This window comes from Nyctereutes procyonoides, unplaced genomic scaffold (assembly GCF_905146905.1).
Source record: "Nyctereutes procyonoides isolate TBG_1078 unplaced genomic scaffold, NYPRO_anot_genome, whole genome shotgun sequence".
Classification (NCBI taxonomy): Eukaryota; Metazoa; Chordata; class Mammalia; order Carnivora; family Canidae; genus Nyctereutes; species Nyctereutes procyonoides.
The window spans coordinates 38,252,579-38,278,529 of NW_026575049.1; the positions used below are offsets into that span (position 1 = coordinate 38,252,579).

The 25,951-nt window shown below is 47.2% G+C and overlaps 1 protein-coding gene across 2 annotated transcripts in view; it reads left to right on the forward strand.

The window, feature by feature from the left end:
* Window positions 1-335: 335 nt before the first annotated feature.
* The window catches only part of UXS1 (UDP-glucuronate decarboxylase 1), a 93,815-nt gene continuing 68,199 nt past the window's right edge, over window positions 336-25,951 (forward strand). For both annotated transcript variants that reach the window (XM_055328787.1, XM_055328788.1), the window contains exon 1: window positions 336-541. In XM_055328787.1, the coding sequence (XP_055184762.1) occupies window positions 448-541 (94 nt within the window). In that variant the 5' untranslated portion in view covers window positions 336-447. The remainder of the gene's footprint in view (window positions 542-25,951) is intronic.

A 25,951-nucleotide genomic window follows, 5' to 3' on the forward strand; every position in this document is an offset into this window, starting at 1 on the left:
GCCCGCCCCGGGGTCGGGACGCCCCTCAGGTACGGACCCCGCCGGCTCCTCGGGGAAAACCCGCCGGCACGCGCATGCGCCGCGCACGCCCCGCCCCCGGCGCGCGGCCACATTCTTCGAAACCGGAGGAGCCTGTGGCGGCGATTGCGCCTGCGGGGAGAGGAGGCAGAGGGGCGGGGCGTGGAGGGGACGAGGGGGCGGGGCGGGGCGGGGGCGGGGTCGCGCGTGCGCGGCGGCCCCCCCAGCAGGAAACCCGGCGCGCGGGGGCGGGACCGCGCGCGCCGGAGGTAGGGGGCGGGGCTCTCCGCGGCCGCCGCCGCCGCCGCCGCCACAGCCGCCGCCGCCACAGCCGCCGCCGCCGCCGTCCCCGCCGCCGTCCCCGCCGCCGCGCATCGTGCAGCAGGCGGCCCCGCGCGGCAGGGCCCTGGACCGGCGCGGCTCCCGGGCATGGTGAGCAAGGCGCTGCTGCGCCTCGTGTCTGCCGTCAACCGCAGGAGGATGAAGCTGCTGCTGGGCATCGCGCTCCTCGCCTACGTCGCCTGTGAGTTCGCGCCCTCGGCGGGCGGGGAGCCCCATTCATTCCCCGGCGCCGCGGCGGCGGCGGGGTTGGGGGCCGGGGGCGCGCGCGGCCCGGGGCGGCCTGCGGGACCGCGCACCCCGCTCTCAGCCCGTTGGGGGCTGCGGCCCGGCCCTCCCCGGTGCGCTCGTGCGGCACAGCTGCCGGCCAACTCGGGCGCAGACCCCGAGCGCCTAGGCCCGGCGGGGGTGCCGGCCGCGGGGCTCTGGGTCGGCCGCCCCCCCCCCCCGCCCGCCGGCCCCGCCGCGGAGGACTGCGGTCCACGTCGCCCCGGCAGCCGGCGATTCCCGAGCGTGCGGCGAGGACACCCTGGGCGCCGCCGCCGCCGCCGCGCGCGCCGCCGCGTTGGGGAAGGAGGATAAAAATACTGTTGCCGTTGGCAGAGCCCCCGCTTCGCCTGTTGGCTCCGCAGGAAAATTACTCAGCATTTAACTGTGGGGGAGCCAAGGGCTGCGGCCCCCGCCGGCCCGCGGCCGCGCCCAGACGTGCGGGTGCCCTGGGTCCCGGGCAGGCGCGGCGGGCGGCCGGGTGCACGCTGTGCGCCGTGTGCGCGGCTCCCGCGGCTCCCGCGGCTCCCGCGGCTGTCAGGACGCCCAGCCTCGGCCGGACCCCGGCGGGACCCGCGCCGCGCAGGCAGCTGGTAGACCCTGTGGCATCCTAGAGGCGGGAACTGTCCTGTGCGGGCTTGCTTGCTGGGTTGTTGTTGTTGTTTGTTTTTTGTTTTTGTTTTTTTTTTTTCCAATCTATATGACGGGAATATATTTTAATTGTTGCTATTAATACTTTACCAACTACCACTGTTGGTCTAGAAATAGCTCCCCGTGTGAGCTCCGTTGGGTTCCTAGCCACCAGACAAAGTCTTAAATGAAACCCCCTGCTAACTGTTTGAGTTACCAAGATCTGATTCCAGAGGTGGCAGGGGACTTTAGAAAGTGACTTCAGTAGAGCTCTGGGAGGATGTGTGTTCTTAAGACGCAGGCTGTCCAGCATAGCCCAGCTGTTCCAGGAGGTGGAGCAGAGAAAGCTCAAGCAGGGCTCTTAGATCCTAGACAGTTTCAAGCCGGGGATGGGTGTTAGATGTGAGTAGTTTGAAAGGGAGAAAGCTACTCTTAAGTGTTTGGAGTCAGTCTTGGGTACGAAGAGCTGAGACTCAGGGGGAAGATCATTTAAAATTGCATGATTGTTGTTATGAAATAATAATACCTAAATTTGCTGGGTGTTTACATGTATGTGCAGGCATGAGTCTCATTGGCTTATTCAGTTATCTCAACAACCTTAGGAAATACTGTGGTCATTCTCATTTTAGAGGTGAGGAAATTAAGACCAAGAGAAATCTACACAGATAACAAATAATAGCCAAATTTTGAACGCACAAAGGCCAGGGAGCCCTGGGTAGAACCCATGTCTGCAGCAGCCTCACCTTTGGTTATCGGACTTCTAAAGTTGGACAGAGGTGTTTAGAATTAATAAAGGGGGATGTAGGAAGCCATGGGAAGTTTTTCACCATTCATTCCACCGGGAAATCCTGCCAAGTCCTTAACTGTTGTCTGTGACCATGCTTGGTGTCAGGGGACGCTGACAAGTGCCATCCTGGTCCCTAGAGCAGGGATTCTCAAACTGGAGTGTGCATCAGAATCGCCCTGAGGATTTTCAAAACGTAGAGTTTTTAACCTCCCACCTCAAGTTTTTGATTGAATAGGTCTGGGATGTGCACTTCATAAACTTCACTTGGGAAGCTGTTGCTGTGGTCTAGGAACCCCTGGCCTAGACAGTAAAGGGACCAAGAATTAGATAATCATACAAGTGAGGGTTAATTTACAAACTGGTATGAAGGAAAGGAATGCCTGAGAGCTTATGAGAAGGACTCCTGAGTTACAGTAATCAGGGGCACTTGTTTCCATGATGAGTTGAGGCTCAAGCTGAGAATAAGGATGTATAGAATAAGAGGCCTAGGAGGGAATTTGTTCCTCTGCATGTGCAGAGGTCCTGTGGCAGCCAAGTGCAGGGAGTGCTTTAGGAATGCAAAGAAGGGTAGTGTTCTTAGAACATGAAAACAGGGTACAGTGTTGAGGCTGGCCGGCAGACGGGGGTCATATCTGGCTGGCTTGGAAGAGGCCCTGGGCCAGATTATAAAATTTGTGATTTTAGTTATGAGGGGCTGAAGAATAGGGTGGATCAGTGTTACTAATGAGCAGGGATGGTATATCCGAGACATTGCAGAAGGGGTGAAAAATGTTACGGGACTTCGATTGGTAGTGTCCAAGGACACTGAAAATGTAAGTCAACAGGGAGCCAGCCCATTGACAATCTTGCCCTCCTTGTTAGGAGTGAAATCTCTTTGAAAAAACTGTTCACACTCCCACTTAACACACGCCCTCACGGCTAGCCCGTCCCGGTTCTGGAAGTGCATTGCCTGTTCCTCTCAAGTTCTGCTAGTCTTTCTCATTTCTCAAAGGGTGTTTTTGTTTGTTTGTTTGTTTGTTTGTTTGTTTTTTACTGCTTGTGCCAGAATCTCCCTTCCTATCAGTGAACATTCTGGACCATGCCTAGGGGAGTGAGCTTGTGCCCCTTGCATTGTGCACTAGAGCTCTTTTCCATGCCTGTGTTTTCTTCTCAATAAAATTCCCAATCCTCCAGGACAGGAATTGTCACTTAAGTGTTTCAGCCCTTGTAGCACTTGGATCAGTGCTACTAGCTCTTTGGAAGAGCTCCGATGCCTGATTGAAAATCATGCCAACCTACTAGGGTGAGGCTCCCCAGGCAGAGGCTGAACTGGACTTACCTTTAGTGTTGTTTTTTTTTTTAAACATGCATATAGTTTGAAAAGTCAAATAGCCTCTGCATGGTTTGTTAGGTAAAACTGAGTCCCTGCCTTTGTTTTTCCCCACCCAGAGGCAAGTACTTAACTTCGGTTAGCTGATTTTGGTATTTGTCTTTGTGTCATAGGATGATAGCTTGCTAATTTGTCATTTGTCCGTGTTACCTAGTGCCTTTATTCTTTGGAAGATGATTGTTTATTCTCTAAAGCTGCCCTCCTCCTCCATGTTTACATCCCTCATGTAGATATGGTGTAATTTTGAGATCAACATTTAATATATATGTGTATGACTGAACTCTATTCTTATTGCCACTGAGCATGTTGTGCATGAATTTTTGTTTTTCCTGCAGCTAATAACTTTTTTTTTTTTTTTTTTGCTTTCTATATACTATTTCTGATTCAACTCCAAATGCTTGTCAGTTGTTTGCATCTTTCCCCAAATGTTTAGAGGCAGAGGACCTTTCGACTAGCACCTTCCGGAGGAAGGGCCCCCAGAGCCTTCGGACCTGCTCTGCCCGTCACAGGTGTCCTGTCCCCTGACTTCCCCTAACTTATTTCACACTTCTTTCACTTGGACATGCATTGGAGGAGAATTTTGAGACCATCATAAGTGTCTTTCTTTGCATTTAGTTGGTACATTGATAATGCAGAATTCTAGAAAAAGATTCCTTCAGAACTTTTTAGGGATTGTCTCGTTGCTTTCTGCCTTCTAATGTTTTTTTTTTTTTTTTAATTTTTATTTATTTATGATAGTCACACAGAGAGAGAGAGAGAGGCAGAGACATAGGCAGAGGGAGAAGCAGGCTCCATGCACCGGGAGCCCGACGTGGGATTCGATCCCGGGACTCCAGGATCGTGCCCTGGGCCAAAGGCAGGCGCTAAACCACTGCGCCACCCAGGGATCCCTCTGCCTTCTAATGTTGACAAGTTGTTTCAGGTCCGTCCCTTTCCATGGGACTTGTGTTTTCTTTCTGGAAGATTGCAGGATCTTCTTTTGGCCCATGATAGTCATGGTTGACCACACATTTCCAGCTTTCTGCCACCCTGGCCTTGTCCTCCCTCCCAGAGCTCGGTGGCCTCATGCAGTCACCATGCCCTGGAGCTGAGGCACGGGGTGCCCTGCTCCAGTTCTGGGGCCAGTGAGTAATTGTCAACGTTTCCTTCTCTCTGAGTTGATAACTGGCATCATTCAAGGGGATGACACTCAGTGCGGAGCACCCCCCCCCCCCCCCCCCCCCCCCCCCCCCGCCTTAGAGTGATATACTGTGAGGAATGCATCATTGTTTTTAAGCATCATAGGGTCTGGGCTTGCTTGTTGCTGCAGCTCAGCAGAGCCTGCCCTGGCCAGCCTGTGCCCTTGTCAGAGGTGGGCATGGCCTGCCTGGCATGCATTTGTGCCCCTTGTTCTGGGTACTGGAGAGGCCCCTGGCAACCCAAAGACTCTTCCTTTTCAGTTCCGGGGATTTTCTTAAATAATTCTTTGCTTGTTTCATCTCCTCCATTCTGTGTTCTCTCTCCCTGGAATATCAGTATGCTGATGTAGTATTGCCTGCTCTAGGCCTTTTATTTCCTATTCTCCCCCACCCCACCCTCTTTAAAAAAGTTTTGCTCTGCTTTCTGGAAAATTCCTCTTTGTATTTTAGCACTTCTAGAGATTTTTTTTTTAATTGTATTTTTGCTATCTTTTAAAATTATTATTATTCATGAGTTCTTTTTTCTCTGGATTTAAAAGAAATTTTAAAAATGTCTTCATTTCATGTTTGTGGTAGTTTTGTTTGCTCATTTTTCTTTCTCGCTGAAGAGTCTCTTCCCTCCAGGTCCTTTCCCACATTTCTTGTGCGAGGCTTTCTTTGGTTTTCTGCTGGCCCTAGGTTGTTTGCTCCTGTTTCGGAGGAGTACTGTAGATCTGTCCTCTGGGCTCTGAGCTCTGGTGACAGGGCATTGCCAGGTTTCTGCTGGACGGCCCAGTGGGGACAGGGCTTCGGGTCTCAGCAGTACTTTGACCATCGTCCCAGGTGAACCTGGGGCTCCCCCGTCCAAGATGCCCTTCCTAGAGATGGAGCTGCCTGGCATCTGCCAGGGTGAGGAGTGGAGCTGCCACTCATTCTGCTATTCAGACAGATTTGAAAGTCAGACCCCTGTTTCTGTAGCCTTTTCACCCCGTTTCCACATGCACCAGTCATGACCATTCCAGACTCTCCTGACCATTCCGGACTTCTCCGCTGCCTGCTCATCCTTCTTTTGCTCTCTAGCCACCTTCTGTTCCCCTTTTCCCGTCCACTTAGGCTTAGACCCTAAGCAAGAATGACAAAGAAGTCTACTTTCTGATGTTATAGTGAGCTTAGGAGCCATTCTTCAGCTTTTGAAAACTAGAGTTGTGATACCTTGTAATATTCAGGTATTTCTTGGTGTATCATGCATCATGTGGTAATGACGCCACGCTTGTGGTACCTTTCCATCCTGTTACCCTTGTACTGGAGAGGAAAGCCACTAAATGGAACACTGAAACCCATCTAGAAGCATGGTATTTGCATTTGTGGGAACAGACTTCAACCTTGTCTGAGTTGGGCTTCCCTTAGAATAGTTTTGCCTTAAGATAATCAACCTCATGTGACTAGGGACTGTCCTCGAGAATTCACACAGTAAACACCCACTGGCCTGTTGCTTGGGAGACATGGGCAGTTAGACTGCATCCTGATGCCAGCAGACTTCTGGAAAAAAAAGGTAGGGGAAAAACAAACAGTCCAGGTGCTGGTTCCAGATTTACCTGAGCATGAGGATTAGCTCACGCTTGTTAAATGCAGGTTCTCAGGATCCTCCTGAGACCCACCAGGCAGGGGCCTGAGGACCTTCCTTCCAGCCCTCCTTTGGGGTTAGGGAGGGGCATCTCAAAATTGTTTTGAGCCCTCAAAATTTTATTTTAAGAATTCTCATGCTTGTTTTCTATTCTTTCTAGTGAAAGAGTATTTTGGCAAACACCCAAATACTCCCCTGCCCAGATTTACCAGCTGTTCTTTTTTTCCACATTTGTTCTTTCTCTCTGTTTTAATGTATACTTTTTTTATTTGGTGGAAATATATGAAAGCTGCAGACATAATATTGCTTTACCTTTAAGTAATATAGATCTGCTAAGACTAGAAGCATCTTCTGTAGAGTCTCATACTCTAAAAACTAACATAAATGATATTGTCCAATGTACAGTCCATGTTTGAGTTTCCACTAATGGTACCATCCATGTCTGACAGCCTTTTCTGTTGTTGTTGTTTTAACTCTAGGATCAGTTAAGGTTTATATGTTGCATTTGGCTGTTAGTTCTCTAACTTAGTTTGATTATTCATGACCCTCACCTTTTAAGAAAAGCCCAGGCCTGTTGTCCTATAAAACGGCTTGCTTCCTGGATTCATCTGAGTGTTTCTTTACAATTAAATTCAGCTGAGCTTTTTTTATACTAGTGCTTGTTGATTCGCATCCTGTCACGGTTATCGCACCCTTCATCATATGCTGGATGCCTGGAAGGGCTGGCTTTATTTTAAAGGTGTCTTTTCCCTGCACACAGTCCTGGGGGCAGTTCTTGGGGGCTTGGAGTATCTTCTTGTCCAGCCAGTGCATTCAGCGTCCATTGGCAGTCCTTGCTTGGATCAGTTTTAACATTGGGAAATCCAAAATGCTGGTTTTCTGATCCTATAAGCCCTTCTGTGTTTATTAACGTGTGTTCTTCTGGAAAGAACTTGCCTCTCTCATTCATCTCTCACTTTCTGTAGTAGTTTCCTTTGCCTGCTGTAAGTAATTGCCACAAACTAGGTGGCTTTCACATGAGAGAAGGTTACTCTCTCACAATTCAGAGGCCAGAAGTCTGAAATCAATGTGCTTCTGAGGCCAGTGTCCCTCTGTAGGCTCCTTTGAGCCTCCAGATGTCTTGGCTTGTGGATGCATCCCTCCATCTGCCTCTGTGGGTGGCCACATTGCCTCCTGTCTGTCACATCTCTGTGTCCTTTATGAGGACACTTGGTCCTGGACTTAGGGCCCAACTGGGTAATCTAGGATGCTCTTTTGGTCTCAGGATCCTTAATTACATCCACCAGGAATCCTTTTCTAAGCAAGATCACATTCAGGGTTCCAGGGATTAGGCTGTGAACATATTTTGGAGGTATGTCTCACCTACCCCCACCCCCCTTTAAAAAAAATCTTTGTGGGCTCATAGATTCTCTGCGTCTGAGCACTTCCCTGGTCTCCAAATGTTCTGGGCTCTTGTTCTTTCCCTGCCCCAGACTTTGAAGTAGCCATTTCTTGAGGAAGTCCTGCTTCTTTCACTGGGAGACGTTGTTAAGGAATCAGAGCCTGTGCCTTGGTTGTGCACATTGCCATTGAGGTGTCCTTGCTCCCATCTCTTTTAGGGGACAGAGCCAGGAAACATACACATTTTTCCAATCATGAGTTTATACACATGCACCCAGTTTAAATCCTAACAGGTTTCTTCCTTACCTTCCCCCATTCCATATTGTTGTGTTCTTTTTCCCACCGTGACAATCTCATTTCTGACATCAGTAAAAAAATCGTTAGCTCTCTACTACTGTACAGACAGAATGGTATGGGAATTAGTATGTCAGTACCACTACTGACAACAGACTTCACCGAATTCAAGATTTCTTTGTAGTTCTTTTTTATCCTCAGAAAATATGCCCCACTGAGGATGTGCAGTTATTGTGTCCAAAAGCTCCTTGTAATAATTTTTTTTTAATGCCTGATACAAGTCAGACTCATTTCTTGGTAGGTGTCAATTTTCTTCTTTCTGATAAAGTATTTAAACCATATACCTGGTTCAAAAGTCAAAGCACCTAAAAAATTAGCAGCCTTTTGGGGAAATCTGGAGCCTTCTGCACCCTTTCGATATATTTTGTCCATCTTACTGCAAATGTTGGCCTTAGTCTGTGGATGCTCGCCCTTTCTGTGGGTTTTACTCAGCAGGTAGCATCCTGTGCAGACTCCTTGCCTCCCTTCCTGGAGAGCTAGCGTGCTGTGTGTGTGCAAACAGATGCCCCTGTGCTGTTGTACAGCTGTAGTACTCCTGTGTGCATGCACCTGTCTCCTACAGAAGGCATTTCAGTGATTTCAGATATGTTGCTGTCACAAGGACCGCCACAGCAGGGAAACTTGTGCTCATGTTCCCACCAGGGTCACAAGCAGCTGGTTCACCTCAGCCTCCCCAGCAGAGCTTTGGGCAAACATTTGCATTTTCACCAGGCTGAAAAATGGTATCTCCTTGTTTTAATTTGCGTTTCTCTTATTGTGTCATGAAGCATCTTTTGAAATATCCAAGAGCTATTAATATCTCTTCTTCGGAGAACTGTTGATGGATTTCCTCATTTTTCTGTTGAGTTGCTGGTTCTCTTTTCCACTCATTTTTTATTTCAAATAGACTCCGCAAGTATCATGGGTCTTGAACTCATGACCGGGAGATCAAGAATCACATCTTCCTCTGTCTGAGCCTGCTAGGCACCTCTCTTTTCCACTGCTTTTTAAGAATTTTTTATGTATATGTTAGCTGTCCTGTGTGAAGTGAACGGTGATTACTCTCATGCCTGGTATGGTGTGGAGAAAAATATATTTGGTCTCTGTCCCCTATTCTTGGCGCAGGGTCCCCTGGGTAGCCAGGATGGGGCTGGTCATGAGAAGGACCAGCCGTCTGCTTAGAGGGTTGGCACTTTGGCCCCCCATCCACCAATCTTCAGGAAGAAAATGCAGTGCTGGAGGTTGAGCTCTACAGAAACCTGAGCAGTGGGATTTGTTGAGCTCCCCAGTTGTTGAACACAAGGGGGTACTGAGAGAGTGGTATGCCAGAATGCTCATAGAAGCTCCAGGCCCCTCCCTGTACCTTGCCCTGAGAAATGCAAGCAGGGATTGGGAAGGAATGGGAATCCCCTCAAGGCCCAGGGGTTGGTACTTTAGAGGATGGATAGGATTTGGACAGTAGAGTTGAAGGCACAGGTGCCAGCATGACTATGGGCATGGAGGTGACAGGGTGCACGGAGCAGGCCCTTCTGGTGCTTAAAGGCAGTATTTGAAGTCTGCCTCCACATAAACTTTATTCAGTGAGATGCGTAAACTTTTGATCAAAATTCATGCAGCTGAGAAGGTAGAGATTTTGATGAATATATTTCAGAACACACAAACATTAGGGCAGGGCCAAAAAGAAACAGTTTTGCATTTGGGGCAGCCCATCTAGCCTGGATGTTGCACTGTGCCAGGTGCATCCCCCTGTTTTGTGTAGATGAACTGCCGGGTTTTCGGCCTGGTGTGTGGTACTGCTGAGTAGGCCAGGAAGTCAAGAGCTTGGTTGTTGTGATGTCGAAGAGCTTTCATGAGTAGATGTTTAACACGCAGGCCCGGTTGCCAGATTCTCCATGAGTGTTGAATGCACATTAATGCCTGCTTCCCCCTTTTTGTTTTCTTGCTTTATGTTCTGCACATGTTTGGATCTTAGGAGCTCCTGAAGGATACAAGTGGGGAGAATGATTCAGGATTGGCCCTTTTTGGAGAAGGGCGGTTTCACTTGCCTTCATTCAGCTCATTCTGTGCCTTGGGGACAGTCATCTAACCCTGCTGCTTCATTTTTATGCACTTATAACATGGAATGCTGTGTTCTTTTATACTTGGCAGGTAATAATACTTTTTAAAAACAGCTATGAGGGGGAACCCTGGGTGGCGCAGCGGTTTAGCGCCTGCCTTTGGCCCAGGGCGCGATCCTGGAGACCCGGGATCGAATCCCACGTCGGGCTCCCGGTGCATGGAGCCTGCTTCTCCCTCTGCCTGTGTCTCTGCCTCTCTCTCTCTCTCTCTCTCTGTGACTATCATAAATAAATAAAAATTAAAAAAAAATCCCTCTTAAAAAAAAAACAGCTATGAGGAATTGAAAGAATTTCTTTCAAGAGATAGTAGCTTCAGTTGATGAGCCACCTGGAAGAACAGATGTTTCCAGGTGTGAGTGTGAGAAAGTGACCTCTGGGGAGGGATTGTCCTCACGGAGGAAGGGCAGTGACAGTGGACAAACAGGTGCACCCTGGAGGTGGGGCAAGGTGTTCTTTCCCTTCCTTTGATTCAGAAGGGCAAGGAGTGAATTTCAAGGTAATAATCCATGAGTTTCTTTGAGTTTTTAGTTAAGCTTTCTATTTTTCTAACCAAAAGAAACTAGTGCCTTTATAGCAGCACCAGCAAACAGTTGAATCCTTTTATTGTATCTTTTTCAGAATCTAAACATCTTGGAAAATGAAAACAATTTTGTTAGGGTAGTGAGACCTTGGAATTTTATTCTTAATATCTTTGAACATTTTTATACTCTTTCTGAAAACAAATATGCTGTTTCTAAGTTAAAATTCAGTTGACATATGTAATATAAGTGATCTGAGTTTTGTTTATTTATCTATTTATTTTTAAAGATCTTATTTATTTCATTTCGGGAGGGAGTGCTCACTTAGGGGTGGGAGGGGCAGAGGGAGAGGCTGGAGAGAGAATCCCAAGTTGACTCTCCACTGAGTGGGGAGCCTGACATGGGGCTCGATCTCACAACTTTGAGATCATGACCTGAGCCCAAACCAGGAGTCCGATGTTTAACCGACTAAGCTACCCAGGCACCCCTCTTTATTTATTTTTTGAAGGGTGAGCAGACAGCCGTCTTATATCAGCAACAGAAGATTGAAGGGGTAGGATGGCTCCGTTGGAATCAAGTGAAAGAATCACATTAATCTGATGCTCTCAGGGGCCAGTGACAGGCCTTGTAGAAATGGTTACTAGCCGTGAATGATAAGGGCCGTAAATGGTGGTTCTCCTTGTAACTTGCATGCAGCCAAATCAGGATCTTAGATCTCGTCTGCCTCTTAGGTTTTGTTTTTTTTCTTAATTTTTTATTTTTTCTAAAGAATTCTATTCTGATTCTTTGCTCTCCTTAGTCCCAATACACCTTAATTATTTAAAAGAAATAATTTCTATCCTAGACTCTCAAAGCAATGAAAAGCCCCCCTCTCCCTGCCTCTGCCACTGATGCAGGTGCTGAAATTCAGGTTGAGGAGTGACTGACTTTGATAATGCTACTGTCTTGCAATGAGGCATGGGGGGAGGATAATCTCCCCACTTTGTAGATGGGGAAACTGAGGCAGAGAATGGTTACGTGACTTGCCCTGGCTCTTAATCTGGTACTCCATGGTGGTGTGGAGAGACCCAAAGGAACCCGAAGGCTGCACCTACCTCATTTCGTAGCTTCTGTGTTGACTTTTAGTGACATTTGTCCTGAAAGAACGTTTCACTTTGAAGCAGTCCCAACGGGGTACCTCCAAGGTGGAGGGAGCAGGAAACTATTTTAGGGGACCCCACTCCTGGCATTGCCCTTGTCTTAGTGGATGGTCGACTGGCTTCTGGTTCTCCCCTTTGACCCTGCTGTGCAAAACCCCTTTTTCTTTATGACTCTAACCTGGCTGGTGAGCATGGTGGGCCCAGGTGGCTACTGGGCAGCTTGTCTGCCCTGGAGCTCTTCAGCCTTGATGCCCTGGCTTGGGTAGTTGGAAGGCAGGTCCTTCTGTCCTAGCAGCAATGTCCTGTCCAGGCCAGGTGCTGAGTTGGCAATGCCTGCAGCCCTTCTGAGCCAGAGTGGCAAGTCTTGTACCTGCACCTGCCTGGCTCACCTGCCCAATCCCCCCACTACTGAGCACCTGAGGCCTTCTGAGCCTCTAGGGCACCTGTCCCCCATGTGCTCCAAACACTTCCTCCCCCCACCCCACACACCTGCCACTCACTCTTACCCTTCCCCCTTCCCATACTCCCACCTCACTATTAGTCCTGGTACTCCCCTCACTGTCTGCTCACTTCCCTCTTCCTCTCTGCCTCCTCCCCCCCCCCCCCATCTAACTGCTTTGTCTAAGGAACACCTCCTCACTATCCTCCTATCCCCTTATCTCCTTTCCTGCTTTCCTCCCCACTCCCCCATCCAGTCCCTCCTACTCCCATCTCTTTCCCTCCCTCCCTCCCTGCTCTCACCGTGTGCAATACCCCCTACACACACACACACACACACACACACACACACACACACACCCCCCCTGGTCTGGCTCCCCACATATGCGCCTTTTATCTTGTTCTCCGGGACTGTGCCATCCCTGACAAAGGCTGTGGACAGAAGCCTGGCATTTTCCAGCCTGTTAGGGTGACATGCGGACACAGCCGTTGGGCAGCCACCCCAGCAATGGAAAACCAGCGCACACATCTCAAGCACCTGGCTGCAGTCTTGGTGATGCCCGTGGGCACTGTGCTGGGAGATGTCCCTCCTCAATCCGTCGTGTACCTTTTTTCCCTCTCCACCCTTTCAAATACAAAATGAAAAGGCCAACTTAAAAGCATCATCAAGATTTTTAAAGTTCCCATTTAAAACTAAATAATTTGTAAATAGGAAAATAGTGTACTCAGTGTGGAAAAACTAGAGAATGAAATATAAAAATAAAATCCTAGTTCTCACAGTTTTAGCATATTAAACTGCCTTCCCATACAGAAATAGTGATGTCTCTTCATTTTTAATGAGGGCTTTCTTTTTATAGTAAAGTTTTGTAATTTCTTTTATACAGCTTTTATATTTGTGAAGTTTTATCAGGTTTCTCTGTAGCATTCTGATCCAATAGCAAATACGTCATTAACAAAGCAACTTTTAACATCAGGCTGAAAAGTTACCCCCAAAACAGTATTCAATTTTAAAAATATTTCTCCTTTGTGCTTTGCACGAATCCTTATATATACACACATTCTCTTTCTGTCTTGCTCTTAATCATAGTGTTCTACTTTCCAAAAAAGGTTACTACACCTTTGTGTGTTACGTCATATCTTCACATTCTGGATTTGGTCATACGATGGCTTTCTTCATTTAGAAGTTGTGCTGTGCAGTCTGAATTTTCCTTTTCTTCCTACCTACTTTAAAAAAAATTCTTTTTTCTGCTGTTCTTTGCCTTCAGCATTCTGAAAATAGATTTATGAGCATTTACTCTCAGACTTTATTAGTGGTGTCCATTGGAATTTAGTTGAAAAAGGAAGTGCATGTACAGAGCTGTTGCCCTGTCAGTTTTCAGCAGATTCATCATCCACTTGGCAGCAGATGTTTATTGAGTGGCCTGCTCTGTTCTGAGATCTGAAAATGTGTGCTTTCTCCTGACTTCTGTTTCCACCAGGAAGAGGAAAGTGGTCAGAAGGGAAGAGCACCGACAGAGTCAATTTCAGAGTGAATCCAAGGGAAGTGAAGTCCCTGATTGTGCTGTAAGCTTCCTGGGCTGTAACCCAGGTGGTAGAGGTGGTACAGGCGATGCTTTAATCCCTGCAGCCTGAGGTGGGGCTGGGCTGGGCTGGGCTGGACAGGATTCGCCCTTTGTTGCTCTCCTTTTTCTTTAGTGAATGTTTCTTCTTGTCAGAAAACTAAGAAGATGCCTTTATTTGGTAGCCTCGGGGGACGTCTATTTCATTTTCTACTGCCGCACTTGCTTAGGTTGGGCCTACTGTCTCTTTAAGTGGGCGAAAAAAAGCGAAAAAAATAATGTGGCAACTTCTATTCTTGCTAGGTATACATCTATGCCTATATACGCCTATATACATCTGTTGGTATCTGTGAAGTTGCAGGAGAGGAGAAGGGGAGAAAGGAGAGTCCACTTCTTGTCACTTCTGTCTCTTGTGATTTGAAGAATCTCATGTTTGCCTTCTGGGGTGGTCTGGCATTTTCTATCTTTTTCGTACCTGTTTCTCTAAACTTGATACTACTGTCTAGTACAGATTAAGCAGCTTTTGAATGTTTAATTAAATAGTAGTACTGTGCAGTAGAACTTGAGAATATGTTTGAGTGGAACATGCTTACAGATGTATTGGTGTCCTATTGTGAAAATGCAGAAGTGATTTTCTCAGGTGAAGATTTGGAGACAGAATGCATCTTAATTCCAGCTGCAAGAAACAGACACACATAGACGTTATGACATAGGGTAAATAGCTTGGTAGCTTTCTGTTGGTAGATGGTTGCCTCTGAGTACTGCCTTAAATTGAAGAACCCGGAGGAAACCAAGCTTTGTGGTTAGGAGTAAGTTACAGTTTGCATACTAAGGTGCAGAGGACATTCATATCTTTTATGTGTTTGGGGACTGAGTTTTACATCACAGTTTTAACAGTTTAACAATATGGAAGCATTTGGAAGATGCCTTTCCCTCTTCTTCCTCCTTCCAGCTAACCCTGTTTCCCTTCCTGTCAGTCACTGGTTGACATTTTAGTATATATGAATGAGTCTGTATGGTTTCCTCTGCATTATGTGTTCATGAAATATACTTTTAAAATGTGAATGGTTTTATACCACAAATTTTTCTGTGATTTGCTTTTGTACTTAATATATGGAGAAGAATGGTAGATGTATATCATGGGTAGATGTATATCATGGGTATATCATGGGTTATATCATGTATAACATGGGAAGATTTTGCATGGCCGAAGCTTTCAATGGGAGAGGGTTTTTTTTTTTTTTTTAAGATTTTATTTATTTATTCATGAGAGACACAGAGGCAGAGACACAGACAGAGGAAGAAGCAGGCTCCCTGTGGGGAGCAGGATGTGGGACTCAATCCTGAGACCCTGGGATCGCGCCCTGAGAAGGCAGATGCTCAACCACTGAGCCACCTAGGCATCCCTCAATGGGAGAGCTCTTTTCCTTCAAATTTGTTCCTAGAGCCTTTTTGAATAAAAGTGAACCTATTAAGGATAACTCAATGTTTAGAATTTTAAACCTTTACCTGAAAGACTGTTTTGGGTTTTCAAGGTCAGTGTGTGGAATTTCTGTTGGAATTTTCATTCTGCTATAGTGTTTATGTTGCAGAGCAAATACATGGGATAGAAAGAACAGAAGATCTTGACCTTGACCTCAGAGACCTAGTTGGGGAGGGGCAGACAGAAGCAGGAATAAGGCTCTGCAGTGGTGTGAAGGGTCAGACAGGGCATCTGAGGAATGGGAAGGCACATGTAGGGCTTGGAAAGACCATAGAACAGAGCCACTTGGCCCAGAGAGGTGGAGGGGTAGGGAAGGCCTCTGTGAAAAGGCGAAGAACGGGGCAGGATTTGAAGTCAGCAAGCGCACTGCACTCTGACATGGGGTTCAGTGTTTGAACATGGCGGGGGGGAGCATGAGAGAGGGCAGTGAGTCATGGGAGGTGAGGCTGGAGGGGGCTGCAGACGGGTACTGGGGCATTCTGCCCAGGAGCATAGGAGGAGCCCTGGGATTGGCTTCTGCTTGGAGAGGGGACTCCTCCTAGGCCTCGAGCATGGGGTGCCAGGGGGGAGCACTGGACAACCTTTGGGGAGAAAGTCAGATGCCGTGATTATGCCAGGGCTTTGTGGTACAGAGTGACAGTGACACGGAGTCTCTGTCCTTAGGTGTGCCGAGTCAAGCTCGTGGGGACCCGGTCCTAAGCAAGCTTTATCTCAGCAGCATCTTGCTTTCTATCAGAGATGAGAACATCTATAAGGTGCTGATTACTTCATAGTTGGGAAGCACAAATATGATGTAAAAATCGCCCAGTCAGTGGGGTAGGAAGGCTGGGGAGGATTGCTTGTTGTGTTCAGAACTGCACTGACCTGCTGGGACAGTTGATGGAGGTGTGGGGGCCAGGATGCTGGGGATGAGGGCATCTTGCAGGGCTGGCATTAGGCATTAGGGCGGGGGAGGATGTGTCCTTGGAACCCTTCACATGGGGGCAGTGGAAGAAATTCTGGAATATAAATATATACACACACTTTTTACCTCAGCCTTTACAGTGTGTATATCCATATATATGGGGAGCTGGGGTGCATGCTCAGGGGTTTTGATCACTGTAGCCGGCAGTCAGGATGGTTTGGTGAGCTTGGAAATCTTGAGCAGGAACATGGCAAAACCAGCAGCTTTCAAGGCGGGGCACCTGGTGCCTGCCAGGTGAGTGAGTGAGAGTGCTACATGGAGGTGGAGGAAATGGGAGGGCAGAGGGGGAGGGCTTCTGGTCCTGGTGGTGCAGTGACCAGAGCCCAGGGTTGGAGTAGGGCATGAAGCAAAGGGTCGGGCCTCGTCAGAGCTGGCCTGGGAAGGGAGGGGGGGCACATCTAGAAGTGTACTATGATGGAGGGAGTGTCCGCAGTTGGCTTACTTGGACGTTGTTGAACTCTCGTCCTCTTAACAAAACACGGGGTGTCCCAGGAGGATTTGAGCATGGCAGAGCAACAGAGGTCGGCGGTTTCCTGCAGACAGTCTCGGATTGTAGGTGAATCGGCGTCACCCAGAGGCCTCATTAAAACCCGAGGACTCCTGCCTACCTGGAGTTTCTGATTTAGGCGACCTCGGCAGGCAAGGGTATCTGCATTCCTGACAAGGTCCCTGTGACACTCCTGCCACCACTCCTGGGACCCACTTTGTGGAGCTCTGTTTTAAATAACCTTTTGTCCTGTGCGTGGATCAGAGGGTCCCCGTGGAAGAGAGTTTGTCTTATCCAGGCTTTTAAACCAGAGTGGTGGAGTTCCTTGACATGATGGTTGAGTAAATGGTTTTGGATTCTGGGTTTTTCTCACTTAGCAGTTTGGGGGATTTTAATAGGTCACCCTGTGCTTTGTAAGCCATGAAGCTGCCATGCCTGGAATGGACAGAAGCAACTCTGTCCTCTTCAGACCTAAAAAAACTGTATTTCATACTTGCTTTTTGTGAGTTGTAGAAATTAAAATAATGCAGAAGGTATAAAGACATCTTACCCCAAGTCTCTCAGATTTCTTCTGTGAAGACACACACTTTCATGTTTTTTAAGCATGTATATAGTTTTTAAAAGCAAAAAATTGATTCTATTAAATTTCTGTTCTAAATATCAGCAGTTTTACATGTAATAAAGATTCTTTGGAGGACCATATGTCTGCTGCAAAGCCCATAGTTTCTTGCTTTTTTAACTACTTTGTAAAAAAAAAAAAAAAAAAAGGAACATCTTGGGACAAAAATTTTTTTCCCATGGGAATGGCAGTACATTTTATTAGATAAACCTATGAGAATGTATGAGTCACTTAAAGTGTTTTATAGCTGAAGTTTGGGACCTGCCAGCGGGGATGGCAGGGAACACAGGGCAGGGCCTAGAAAGTGTTGCTGTCCTTTCTGCTTCTGGAGCTTGCCTGCCGCTGCAGCTTAGCCCAGAGTGGGGCTACTGTCACAGGGAGGTCTCAAGCAGGTGCCCTCCGTTTGGCTTGTGACGCTTACTTGTTACTGGTGTCTGCTCAGCCACCCCAACCCTGGAAGGGTTTCATGACCTTTTCCTTGGACAGTTTTCATCACGTCTAACTGCGTAGGACAGTCAGGGGCCTGGCTGGCTGCAGGGTGCAAAGTTTTGGGCTAGGCTCCTTCAGGTTAGGCAGGAGGCAAAGATCCCTGTTTGGTGACTGCTGCCCTTTGATATATGATGCTGCCTGACCTTGAACACCTAATTCTTTCAGCGGGAACCAGAGACCAGACTGAATCTCCCTCCTTCAGCACATCTCCCTTTCTTATTTGAAGAATTAAAAACAAGAGTAGCTCCTAATTTGGACCTTCTGCTCCACTGAAACAACTCTTTTAAAGCTTTTCTCGTTACAAGAGTAGTGTATTTAAAAAAAAAAAAAAGTAGGGACATCTGGGTGGTGCATGAAGATAAGCATCCCACTTTGGTTTCGACTCAGGTTGTGATCTCAGTGTCGTGGGATTGAGCCCAGAGTCAGGCTTGGGACTTTCTCCCTCTGCCACTCCTGCTCATGCTCTCGCTCTCTCTCTCTCTCTCTCTCTCTCGTCAAATAAATAAAATCTTTAAAAAAATAATGTATATTTTTGCCTTCTTTGAAAAACATTTTAGTCTAGCTGCTTCAAAGTTTACCTGAGGGCAGGCAAATATTTGCCATGTTCTGGTACGAGGATTGTTGAGGTTCATTTGCGCTAAGCAAGGGCGCATCTTTCCTTGGCACATTTACTAGTCAGTTCAGGTGAAGGCAGGCAGCCTGGGTGGGGGGGAGGAAGGGTTTCTCCAGGTTGCAGTCTCCATCCAGGCTTTCTACCAAGGTCTGTGCAGAGGTGTGCTTTGGGCACAGGGAAGAGTGCTTATGCACTTGGTAAGGAGTGCGTCGGATGGGGAGGACTTAAGGCCTGCCTCCTCTCTAGGTTAAAGGGCTGGGGACACAGACATACTTATCTGTTTTGATTCAGCTTATGTTTTTGCTGCTTAACCCACTACTTCAAAATTTAGGGGTATGAAATAGCAACCATTTTATTATGTTTACGAGTTCATTGGGTCAGGAATTTGAAATGAAACAGAAATATCCCAGACATCTGTTTGATGATGTCTGAGACTTCAGTTAGGCTGGAAAATTTACTTCCTGGGGGATTCTTTGCTGGCACATCTGGCCCCTGAGGACGGGCTCTACTAGGACTGGCTGTTAGCACCTGCGCAGCACCTGGCTGTGACCTGTTGAGCCAGGGGGTGGTCAGACCTCGTCCACAGCGGCCCAGGCCCCTCAGAGCAAGTATGCTAGCAAACTCGAGGGAATAGCACTCTGTCACCAGCTCCAAAGCCACATGGCATCACTGCCAGCCTCCCCTTTGGTGGAGATGGTCACATGAGTCCACACTGATCCCACCTCCTGGCAGGAGGCATGTCAAAGAATTTGGGGACAGGTTTTATAGTGCCACCAGGGAGGCACTGTGTGAAAAACACAATGACACCATACATCTCTGCAGTGAGCACTTGGCACAAAGTGAGTCATAGCTTAGACGAGGCGTTCTGTTGTAGTTAACACGCTCAGAAAACCTGGAGAAGAACAGTAAACAGAGTCACAGCAGAATGCGTGCGTCAGTGTTGCTGTGCTTTAGCGTTGCTGGAACTTACTCTGCCAGTAATACTCCTTTTAAATGAGCTCCAGGTGCCCAGTCTTTGTACGGGGTTCCTGATCTGAATGTTTCTCTGAATTGAAGTGTTTTTTTTTTTTTTTAAGAGAATTTTTTTTTAAGCTTTTATTTATTTATGATAGTCACACAGATAGAGAGAGACAGAGACATAGGCAGAGGGAGAAGCAGGCTCCATGCACCGGGAGCCCGACGTGGGATTCAATCCCGGGTCTCCAGGATCGTGCCCTGGGCCAAAGGCAGGCGCTAAACCGCTGCACCACCCAGGGATCCCTGAATTGAAGTGTTCTTGACCTGAGCAAGTCGGGATTGGAATTGCTGTTCACTCTTTCAAGACAGGGAACATCTGCAGCATGCATAGAGGCTTTGCTGTCCCCAGAAGGGTTTTATGACCTCAGTGTTCCTCAGTTTTAGGTGGAGCACCTGCCACACATGGGGCTTAGAGGTTAGGGGATTGGCTTAGAGGCCAAGTTTAGGAACAAAACCAAGATGCCTTTTCCCATTGGAGTTGGGGGTGACTCTGGGGCTTTGGAACGAGGCCTTGCACTTGTAGTGTTGGTGGAGTATGGGGCGGTGACTGGTCGTGTGATCTTGAGCAAATCCCACACGACTACTCTTGGATCTGGTCTTTAGCTGTGAAATGGAGGTGATTGCACAACCTGGTGACTAGAAACTGAGTGGAGCTAAGAAGGCCAATATGCAGGAACCAGCGGCAGTGGTACTGGCATCGTTGTGCTTACTGCTCACATGCCTTGGCCTTGTCACATGATTCCCCATGGCCTGGCTGGATGCAGCAGTCAGTGCCATGTTCCATTGAACCTCTGACATGTTTGCCTCAAGTAGGTGCCCTACCCACACCTCTAGCTGGTGCTGGCCTTCCTGGCTCCGAGGCTCTGCTTCTAGTTGCCTAGTAGACATCTTCAGCCTGGATCACGACAGGTTGCCTCTGAGGGAGTGTGTGCTAATCTCAGACCATTATCCCCTCCCCTCACTGCCTTCCCTCCACCTCTGGTGTTCTCGTCTCCTGAGAACACCCATTCACCACCCCATCCTGGTACACTGCCCATGCTCTTCTGTCCTCTGCATTCTTGACCCATCTGTCCCTCATACCCCTGCTTCCTGTTAGGCCAGAACACAGCTGCCCTGAACCACACTCTGACTGATGATTGTTGGTTGCCCACTCCCCAGAGCCCTGCTGTCTTGGAACGAATGCTAGGAAGGGGAACTGGTGGTGCTCATATTGGGTGCAGCAACAGAATCCCCATGGGGGGCTTGTTAAGGAAACCCTCTTGGTCCATCTGGGCCTATCCCTTCATCCTTCCCTCCCTGGGGTATTTCTGCTACCATTGGCCTCCCCACCCTTCTCCTCTGAGTACATCATCACAGGCCAGGAGACACCCCCTGCGTATGTGAAGCCTGCACCCCCCTCTCCCCAGGTCCGTGACCTGCTGCCTCCTCTCTGCTCCCCAGGCCTGGTCGAATGCAGCCTTTACTTCTCTGATGTGTATTACATATAGGTGGCTTTTGGCAGTTCTGCCTGTAAGGACAAGACTTCCTGTACTAGGATGGCACCTAGTCATTCTGGTATCCCTTAGAGAAGGAATTGATAAGCAACTGTGGCCCATGAGCCAAATCCAGCCCACCCTTGAGCTAAGAAAGTTTTAACAATTTTTACATGGTTGAAAGTCAAGAAAGAAATGCTGCTTCATAACACATGAAATTCAAATTTCTATATCTTTGAATGAAGTGGCATGGGAGTTGGTCACGCTTTTAGAATTATCTATGACTCTGTTCCTACTTCAGTGGCGATGTTGAGTAGTGGCTCCAGAGATCTTATGGCCCACAAAGCCTAAAGTATTTACTCTTTGCCCATTACAGAAAAAGTTTGCTGACTCCTGCCTTAGAGCCGTGATTCACAGTCATTTGAGAGAGCGTTTTATTCATGCATTGATTCTTTCAGCAAATACTGAGTGACCACTGAATATTGTGTGGAAGTATCTCAACGTCATAGAGAACAGCCATAAACAAAATAGTCTTTGCTGTGTTGGGGCTTCCATTTTCTTGGCTGGAAACATACAAGCAGAGATAGATAGATAGACAGATAGATAGATAGATAATAGATAGATAGATATGTGGATATAGTATGTGGTGGTAAGTAGTGTGAAGCAAAAGAAAGCAGGTTGAGTGTGGGTAGGGAGGAAAGAGGGTGTATGGTGGGGGGAGCACTATTTTAGGGATAGATTGGTCAGGAAGACCTCATTGAGCTGATACCTGAATGAACTGGAGGGAGGCAGATAAAGCGGTATTTGGGTGAAGAGTAAGCATGAAGAGTCTGAGGCAAGTTGGAAATATCACCAGGGACCAGAGTGCCTTGTGCCTGGACCATGTGACCCGGCAGGTGGGCAACAGGTGAGATGTGGCTGTGGCCTGCCACCAAATCCCTTAGGATGCAGGCTCTCCCCCTTCCCCAGGGGGCACAGTCACCTGGGTCACTTGAAAAATGCCATGCCCAGGCTCCTCTGCAGAGATCCTGATTCGGGAGGTCTGAAGTGTAGACCTTGTAGGGCCTCCCAGGCTCTGAGATGCCCAGATTTTATCCCTTTGGGACTGGAGAAGGCAGACCCAGTGTACTCTCCCACAGCCCCCCTGCCAATTCCTAGTCATTGTTAGGTCCTGGAGAAACTTCAGTCTAATGGGCACCATGGAGTTAGGAGCTTTTGTTGCAAGACCTCCAAAAGTGCTTGGCTCCTAGCAGGGGGTCAATATATAAAAGTTTGTGTTTTTAAAAAGAGACCTGCGTTTATGTTGGTGACTGTCCTCTCCTACTAGACTTCATGGGCTTGCCGTTTCTCCTACTGCCCGGTCTTGGAAGGACTGTTCATGATGTGGGTCAGTTTCCCATTGTCTCAGGAGTGGCGGGCACTCCACCTGTGCCTGCCTGAGTGGGCTCAAGTTGTTTCCCCTTGGGGCTCCAGGTGGACCCCTGCTGCTTCTTGTCATCTGAGCCTCGCCACCTTCTCTGGCCCACCTCTCTTGGGGTCCTCCCTGACCATCATGTTAGTGGATGAGCGACGAAAGGATTTTGGCAAACATCGAAGACAGAAGGCAAATCCTGCATGGGATCTCCATGCAGTCACACTTTCTAACATCAGCAAGCTGAGTTGGTGAGCTCTTGGCCTCCTGGTTTGTAGGATGCCTGGTTGTCAGTGCTTGCCTACAGGCACACCGAGTATACTGTGTGTGATAGAAGTGTGTGCCCGTCGGGCTGGGGAATGCTTTCCCTAACTCACACTTCTTCCTATGACTTAGGATAAAAAAAGTACATGTACTTTCTAGGTAAAAATGGTGGTCAGAATGCCCAACAAAAACATGCTAAAGCACAGTGCAGCCTTTTAGAATATACAGGTGTGAAACAGAAATGGTAGTTTTGTTTGATTCAGTATCATAATAGTCCTTAAAATAGGGTAATAGGCTTTCTGGGGACGAATCTGCATCTTCTGTGCAGCCTGGTATTCAAGGACACATAATCTGTCCCCATTTGAAAACATTCGAAAACCAATGGTCCCCTGAAATGTCAAGCTTTTACGGAGGATTTTTGAAAGCTTTGTGTGTGTGGTTTTGTATGGACTTTCAAGGTTTTCCCCCCTAGACTTCCTGAAAGTCATCAGGAATCTGATGGAGACCCACAGGTTCCAGGTTGAGAAATTATGTTCTACAAGGATTTGTCTCTAGTGCTGTCTGATTAATATTTAAGTAATCACATTAGACTAATAGAGACTACAAAGGTGTTGAATGAGCATTTTAATATGTTCTTTGTTGGAGAGGACACTCATTTTTAATCATACCCTTAAAAAAAATCACTCAATTTTTTTGTCCTAAATGAAAATTTCTGTGTGATAGATTTTCCTGGAACGGAGTTTCCTGGCATAGCATGAAGTCTAGATACAGACAGAGAATTGTGAAAGCAGTGTGCCTCATTTTGCGTGTCAATATTTTTAATATAAAAATCAGAATAAATTAAGATATCTTGAAAGCTGTGTAAGGGAATTTGGTTTTAATTCCTTTGTCAGTGATGGTGGATGATTATCTTTTTTTTAAGTACTTCTCTTAATACCGAGTCCTTGTATAGCACATAATTGACTTCATTTAGTTCCATTTAGTACAGGTGTCTGTAGAGCACAGCTCTTAGTAATTCCCAGCGACCCCCTTGTAACACTGTAAGGTGAGTCGGATTCACTTAAGCAGTTGCAAAATTCTAAAAGCAATGTTAATTTTTAATAATGTTGAACTTGTAAACTCTGTGCTCTACAAGGTTGCAGGCCAGTCAACACAGAGCACTGGGAGCAGGGCTCCATAATTGTTGGGAATTGCTTGTGTTTTCCCCCTTGGAATGAGTCTGCAGTAATTCAGGAAGTTCTCCTGCCTGCTGTTTGGTCTGTGCTGGGTACTAGTCCTTTTTGTTCTCCAAAGCAAAACAGACCAAGCATTTGAGAGTTTAGAATGAGGCCAGAAACACTCGACATAAAAACATCTTCAAGATGAATTGGTCATAACACTTCTGAAGAGAAAAAGTACAGGATACTCACAGGATAAAAGTAATAAAGTGAACACGTTCTTCGACCTCCTCCTTTCAACTAATTTTTGGGTGGCTGGCCTACATGTGTTGGGAGCTGCAGATGTGAATCAGAAACCCCTCATCTTGCAGGGAGACTCACCTGTAAACTGCCAATGAAGAAGTGTTGTAGTGAGTGCTGTGACAACACAGGGCTCCTAAGGTTCCCCCGGGGCAGGCAGGGTTGTGGGGAAGGCTTTCCCAGGAATGTAATGCTTATTAGGTGAGGTATCTACACTTCTGGCCAAGGAGAGCACTGGAGATGGAGCTGCTTCAGGAAGGGTGGAGGCTGCAAGGGGGTGGAGGGTTGGTGGTACTGGATGGGGAGCCTACATAGAGGTCTGTTTGATGAGGAGGGGAGATGGGGTTCATGAAGCTATGGGGCGTGGTGGTAAACTGGAAGAGCAAGATGAGTTTGCAAGTGCAGGGAGCCAATCAAAGAAGTCTGAGCCACAAGAATAGTTTCGGGCTTTAACCACGTATGGCCATTATTACCTGTTTATAAAAGGTGGCAAAGATGTGGCCCTAGGCCTCATTCCCTGGGGCAGATGCCAGGGCCTCCCCTGCTTCCCAGGGGATTGACGCTTGCCCAGAGGACCAGTTGGAAAGGGGAGAGGCCTGGTGTTTATACTTCAAGGAGGCAGAAGACATCCAGAGAAGGGGGGCAGCCTTACATGCCCTCGCCCTCAGATGGTCTAAGGGGTGATAGAAGGATTGAGAAACATCTCTGAGACAGGCATTTCATTTCATTTCATTTCATTTCATTTCATTTCATTTCATTTTATTTATTTATTTATTTATTTATTTATTTATTTATTTAAAGAATTTATTTATTCATGAGAGAGACACACAAAGAGAGAGGCAGAGACACAGGCAGAGGGAGAAGCAGGCTCCATGCAGGGAGCCCGACCTGGGACTCCATCCTGGGTCTCCAGGATCACACCCGGGTTGCAGGCGGCGCTAAACCGCTGTGCCACTGGGGCTGCCCAAGACCAGCATTTTAAATTGACTTAAGAAAAGACTAAAAAGGAACTAAATAGAATGGAATGATTTGAAAAGGTGTCAGAAGGCATTATGTACCCTGAAGGCACCTTCAGGAATGGATAGCTACCCTCCTGAGCTTCCATAGCCAGAGAGGGAGAACTTCCTGGTGTGTTTTAACAGAACCCTGAAGCAAGAACAGACGCTATGTTTATTTGAGGTACACAATGAAGTGGGGCCTGTGGGGCTTGGCACCTGCTGCTTTGCCCACAGTGCCAGCTGTCTGAGCTGAGCACCGACCCACGTGTCCCCAGGTTGTCTTGAGGGGGCATGGAGTTCAACAAGGGTTTAAAAATCTTTCCCTCCTTTTTAAAAAGCAAGATAAGAACAAAGAAGGAAAAATAAACAATTATGTCGCCATTTAAACAGTATTGTGGCATCTTCGGACAGTCTTCCAATTCTGTGTGGTTCTTAGTAGCAGAAGTCCTACTACATATATATTTTCTCATCTGGAATTGTCATAACTGCATTACCATGTTACAGCATATTTTCATAACCGTATTTTTTAACAAAATATAATTGACATGTAACATATACAATATTAGCAAGATATAATTGACATGTGTTATAAATAGTATTATGTTAATAATATATAATACTACATTTTAGCTTATATAAGTTAATAGTTAATATCTCCCTATATACTGCTGTATAAATACACGGTATATGTTACATAAGTCTAATTACCATCCCTCACCACACAGTTAGACATTATGTATATGTGTGATGAGAACTTTGAAGATTTGCTCTTAGCAACTTTCAAATAAGCAAATACACTGTTGTTAGCTTTACTTACCATGCTGTACATTATATCTCCAGGACTTATTTATTTTAACCACCTTCACCCACTCACCTCTGGCAAACTCTAATCAGTTCTCTGTATCTCTAAACTTGTTTTTTTTTTTTTTCTGTTTTAATATTCCACAGATAAGGGAGATAGATCATAGAGTATTTATCTTTCTCTATCGACTTATTTCACAT